General features: G+C 49.7%; 1 protein-coding gene and 1 non-coding gene across 6 annotated transcripts in view; both read left to right on the top strand.

Annotated features, from left to right (window-relative positions):
- The window catches only part of SLC5A6 (solute carrier family 5 member 6), a 14299-nt gene that overhangs the window by 1240 nt on the left and 7297 nt on the right, over positions 1–5762 (top strand). For 4 of the 5 annotated variants that reach the window (XM_045294154.1, XM_045294152.1, XM_045294150.1 and 1 more), the window contains exons 2-3: positions 196–250; positions 5219–5742. In XM_045294154.1, coding sequence (XP_045150089.1) covers positions 5350–5742 — 393 coding nt within the window. In that variant the 5' untranslated portion in view covers positions 196–250; positions 5219–5349. Of the gene's footprint in view, positions 1–195; positions 251–3991; positions 4090–5218; positions 5743–5762 lie in introns of all 5 variants that reach the window. The other variant, XM_045294151.1, reaches the window with a different exon arrangement.
- Positions 2435–2569, top strand: LOC115870925. The gene has a single exon (XR_004047003.1). It is a non-coding gene; the product is annotated as a small nucleolar RNA SNORA9 (small nucleolar RNA).

A 5762-nucleotide genomic window follows, 5' to 3' on the forward strand; every position in this document is an offset into this window, starting at 1 on the left:
GAGCGGGAGCGGGGGCGGGAAGGGGAGTAAAGGTGATTGCTGGAGGAGCGTGGAAGGATGGGGGAGCCCAGGCTGGCAGAGGCGGCCCGAGGACGCTCGGGGCACCCAGTCCCCTTCACCTCGGTCCCGGGGCGGCGCGCCGTGTCCTGACGCTCTGGCGGCGGTGTACTAAGTCCCTTGTCCTTGCCTTCCCAGGAAGAATCAGCCAAGTCCCGGTGCCGCTAAGAATGAGAGGACCTTAGCCACGGAGGTAAGAGCCCGCAGGCGAGCGCGGCGCGAGGATGTCCCCGGTGCGCCCACCTCGGGTCGGTCCCATTGTGGGTTGGAGAGCGGACTAAGGCTCATCTTGAGCATCCCTCATCGCTGACCCCTCCGTGTACTCCCGGCTATCACGCACCTCCTCGAAGGAGCTTTCGTCTGCTTTTTTAAAAATGGTATCCCCCCCCCCCCAAACCTTTTTATTGGGAGGTAATTCAGCTATCATTCCGAAGTTCATTCACATCAAGCCGTATTGTACAAGTGCTACCGCAATGAGTTTCTCTGCCATCTTGAAATCCTTGATAGCATCTCCCCGGGCCCCCACCCCTCCCCACCCCACCCCTCCCTCAAGAACCCTATTCTACTTGCTGTCAGCACAAGTCCATCAGCCCTTGGTGAAGGATCTTCCTAAGTCATTGATACTTTACTGCAGTGGTTCTCAACCTTCAGGGGTCGCCTGACTCATAACAGTAGTAAAATGACAGTGATGAAGTAGCAACGAAAATAACTATGGTTGGGGGGTTACCAGCACATGAGGAACTGTATGAAAGGGTCACGGCATTAGGACATCAAATGCTTTACTGGCATTTGATGACAACATGCCCTTCAGAGCTTGAGGCATTGTAGGAAACTTGCCCTTGACCCCTTTCTTCCTCTCGTGTGTCAAAAACAATCCAGGGCAGAGTAGAGTGTGACTGAGGTGAGGGGTGGGGAGCAGGGGAACTGGGAAAAATGAGTGCTTCAAAAAGGACACTCCCATCCCACCCCCCTCAGTTACAGCCTGCTGTGTGTGCCTGCATGTGTTAGGATTTGGGTGAAACTCACTTCAGGCTTTGTTTTCTCTCAGAAAGCTTGTGAGCCTTGGGGCTTCTTGGGTCGGTGTAGGGTGTATGGGAAATCACTGCCTTGTTCCTGGAGTCCTGCTTAAGGAAGCCCTGGCTCCCAGGTCAAGCTTTCCTTCTCTTTCCTGGTGCTCTCCTTCCTGAGTCACTCCACAGAGGGCCTCTCTAACGCATGTAAAGCAATTCTCTCGGGAAGCCTTACCAGTGACCTCAGCTGTAGAAGGTCTCCGTTTTGGGTGGGGGGCCTTGTTTCTCTTCCCAACTGCCTACCATTCCATGTGACTAACCCTTGTTTGCAAATAGCAGCCAGGTTTCTTAGGTCCTGTCCTCTATCATAGGACAGCAGTAAAACTTTTACCGTGGAGGAGTGAGGAAACTCATGCCATTGTATTGCTCAAAGGCTTTGAAACATTGTAGCATTGTGGAAACATTGTTGGGGGGGGGCGGAGTTGACAATCTGTCACTGCAGAAGATGTGATCCCTAGAATCTGCAGGTTCAGGGTTCAAATTTGATCTGTGTGAGGCCATACCTTGCCAGACAGCTTCTGGCCAAGAACACAATGTGAGAGAGGTGGAAGAAGGCCAGGTTGTTTTTTGGTTGTTTTTGCTTTTGGTGTTTTAGTTTTGCCTCATGGGCAGGAGCACGAGGTTAGTTGAAATCTAAACTTTGTTCCATGACTGACTACAGTGAACGCCCTGCTGCTGCTGCCGCCGCCTTGGTTGTAGGAGTAGTGAGCGCAGGGTCTCTGTTAAGTGCAGAGAGCACTCCTTTCTTTCTCTCTTATTTTATATCCTGCTTACAACTTTGAGCTAATCATTTAACCTTTCTCAACCATAATGTCCTTATGAGAAGTAGTGTTTGAGAAGTGCTTGGTCTGAACCATAGTGTTTTGAAAATGCCAGGTAGCATTACTTCTTCATTCTTTATTATTATCATCATTGTTTACAAAACACTCAGCACTTTGCTGGGTTGTATAACACGCATTTCAAAAATGTTAGTTGTCACTGTATCAGACTGCCATAATACATGGCATTCGATTGCATGGGATAGCAAACTGGCTAACGAAGAATGGGAATTCTAGAACACTTCATTGTGCTCATGCAGAACCTGTATATAGGCCAAGGGGCAGTTGTTCACCCAGAATAAGGAACTAGTTTTAGATCAGTAAAGGTGTGCCCCGAGGTTGTATCCTTTCACCTTACTTATTCAATCTCTATACTGAGCAAATCTAAAATATTGGAAAATAATGAAGAAAGAACGTGGGTCCTAAATTGCTATCCATTGGGCCTTTGGAATTAAAGCAGTAGAAAACTTAAAATAAAAAAGCAGATCATTGCAAGCCTCCAGCGTGCCTGGGTTTGGAGTAACCCTGTGCATTCCTACAGTGCTTGCAAGAGCAGCTTTGAAAGGGTTTGAGGCCTTGCTCTACAGTATCTACAGAACAAGGTTATAGAAATTTCAGACATTCAGGAAAAAGGGGGGGGGGGGATCATGTCATCAGGATTGAAGGAAGGCTCCACAGTAAAAAAGAACTGCTTACTGCGAGCACAGAGGACTTACTGAAGATCAGAGACTACAACCTTCACTGTAGATGACACCTCAACATAGAGAAAACAAAAGCCCTCACCACTGGACCAATAAACAACATTGTGGTAAACGGAGAAGACTAGAGGTGTCAAGGGCTTTGTTTTTCTTGGATACAAAGTCAAAACCCAGGACAGCAGTAGTCAAGAAATGAACTGATGCATTGGGCAAGTCTTTTGCATGAGAACACTTTCAAGATGTTAGTTTACCAAAGAAAATTAAAGATATTTGCATACCTGAAAAAAAAGCTAATTAAAAAAAATATATGTTTAAGGACTAAGGTATGCCGATCGCAAGCGGTGGTATTTTCATTGGATTCATTACTATGCAAAAGCTGGACGGTGGGTGAGTAGGGATGCATTTGAAGGATGGTATTGGGAAGAAGATTGAATATGCAGTGGACTGCCAGAAAAAAGTGCAACTCTGTCTCAGAAGAAGTCCAGCCAGAATGCTCCTTAGTAAAGAAGGGATGACTTTGGACATGTCATCAGGAGGGATCTGTCCCTGGAGAAAGACATCCTACTTGCTAAAGTAGAGGGTTAGCATAAAGCAGAGAAAAACAAGGCAGAGTGTCGCAGTGGTTACAGCAAACATGGCCTCAAGCCTAGGAACGGTATTTGTGGGGATGGTGCAGGGCCAGGCAGTGGTTTGTTCTGTCATGTCTGAGGTCGGCAGGAGTTGGAACTGGCTTGACAACACTTGGCAACTACAAATAGGTGGCAATTCTGGTTTCCTCCTCGTACCCCTTTACCCCCACCCCATGCCAATAAGTAGCCCTGGCTATTGCATCTGAAAGACATCATGGTATCAGTAGAAAGCAGGGTAGATGGGGAATCATTAGGCCTAGGTTCTGATTTAGCCCCTGTAGTAATTGGTTGTGTTTTTAGAACACTTGAATTGTTTAGACTCAGTTCCGTTGCCTGTCGATGGAGAATATGATAGTAATCACCCATGAGTTCTTTAAATTTTGAAATGTATTAATTAAGTCCTGTTCTGAGGGTCAAGGTTGTTCTTTGAACCTGAGTCTCTCTTGAATAGGAGTCAGAAAACTTCTGATTCCTTTCAGCTCCTCCTTCCAACTCAAGCATACAGCCAGCCAATTGTAACTTAGGGCAAAAGCGTAATCCTTCCAGGAATGCTGCCAAAGGCAAGCTCCCTGCTCCCCATTTTAGTGCCTCTAGGACTGAGCAGGGGTTGGGCCCAGAGGGTCTTCGCTCCCATGATAGGGCCATTTGGACCATAGGGATTGGTTTCCTGAAGACCAATACAAGGATCTGCTGAGTTTCCTCCCACCCCCACCTCTCAGTCTCACCTCAGCTACGGACAGAGCCAGACGCGCAGCCGCTGCCCAGCTCCTAACACTTCACGGGCAGCTCTGCCTCAGAACTGCGATTGCTTCTCTAGGTAGGTGTTAGCTCACTGCGGGATAGAACCACTTTTCCCACCATGGGTTTGCTTTGGCCAAAGTGACCCTGTGACCCTCTCTGAACCCTGCCTTGCATCTGGTAACGCCGTTGGGCAAGCATTAAACTGCTAACTGCAAGGTTGGTGGCTCAAACCCACCATAGCTGTGTGGTCAAACGTTCAGGCTCTCCGCTTCTGTAAAGACTGCCAGCTGTGTCGACCCTAGATGGATACAGCCAGCCAATTGTAACTTATTTAAATATATATATGTATATATGCATGTTGAGTCAGAATCAATTTGATGGCAGTGAGCGTGTCAGTAAGAAAATACTGTTACTCCATAGTAGTGGGTATTCTTCCTGGATTGACCATGAACTCCGGTAAGTAATAGGTCGAGGGTGGAGAGGTGGGTGGCAGGCTTAACTGGTGGTGCTGAAAGCATGGAAGGGTTGACCTGGGGGTGCCGAAAATGACATTTGTGGCTCTCAGAGAAATAGCCTGACTTGTACTTAACGCTTTGGGCTGCGATCTTCAAGGCCAGCAGTTTGAAACCACCAGGCACTCCTCGAGAGAAAGGCAGGGCTTTCTACTCCTGGAACAGTTAGAGGCTCGGTTCCGCCCAGGGTCAGTATCGGCTCAGTGGCAGTGAGAGTGTTGAGTGATGAGCACTGAAAAGAGGTGGTGTTAGGAAGAGTGACACAGAAGATGGAAGGTGGGGTGATGGGGGAAAAGCCACACGTTCCTCTCCGTTTGTTTCTCCCCCCCACCTCCCCGCTGGGCTGTGGCGCCAGGCTGGGCTCTGAGCTCCATGAATTGTGATCACTGGGTTTGTGCCTACAAGTGGGGGCGGGAAACTGTTCTGAGAAGAAACTTAATACAAGGTTAATTTTCCTTCACTCCTGGCCTGGAGAGCAGAGCAGGTTCGCAGTTCTGCACACTGAAGGTTTGGGCCAAGTCTTTGTCTCCTGACTCACTGTGCTGTTTCCCCTGCACCGTCCTCTCTGAGGGCAGAACTCCAGGCTTTCCAGAGTCCCTCCCCAGTGACTAATGCTCATCTGCCGGGGGCGGGACAGAAGGCCCAAGGGTGGGTGGCCGTACAGGTAAGACAGACCTGATGATTCCTCTGCAGCTTGCCCTGGACAATGTGATTCGGTCAAAGAGGAAGACTGTGAGACTGACGGGGTCCACGTCATAGCCACCACCTGACCCTACCCAGCCAGGAGGCAGCCCGGGACTGCTGGTCCAGGACACAGTGTGGAGATGATGGGGGCAATGAGCACCTCAGCCCCCCTTGAGCAAACCTCGAGGCCAGGCGTGGCCACTTCCACCTTCTCTGTCGTGGACTATGTGGTGTTCGCCCTGGTGCTGCTGCTCTCCCTTGCCATTGGGCTCTACCACGCCTACCGTGGCTGGGGCGGCCACACCATTGGCCAGCTGCTGTTGGCAGACCGCAAGATGGGCTGCTTTCCCGTGGCACTGTCCCTGCTGGCCACCTTCCAGTCCGCTGTGGCTATCCTGGGGGTCCCATCGGAAATCTACACATTTGGGACCCAGTATTGGTTTCTGGGCTGCTCCTATTTCCTGGGGCTGCTGATCCCTGCCCACATCTTCATCCCGGTCTTCTACCGTCTGCATCTTACCAGTGCCTATGAGGTGAGTGCAGGGAGCAAGGA

Source organism: Echinops telfairi, unplaced genomic scaffold (genome assembly GCF_000313985.2).
Source record: "Echinops telfairi isolate 266 unplaced genomic scaffold, ASM31398v2 ScPeMD7_2573;HRSCAF=3158, whole genome shotgun sequence".
Lineage (NCBI taxonomy): Eukaryota > Metazoa > Chordata > Mammalia > Afrosoricida > Tenrecidae > Echinops > Echinops telfairi.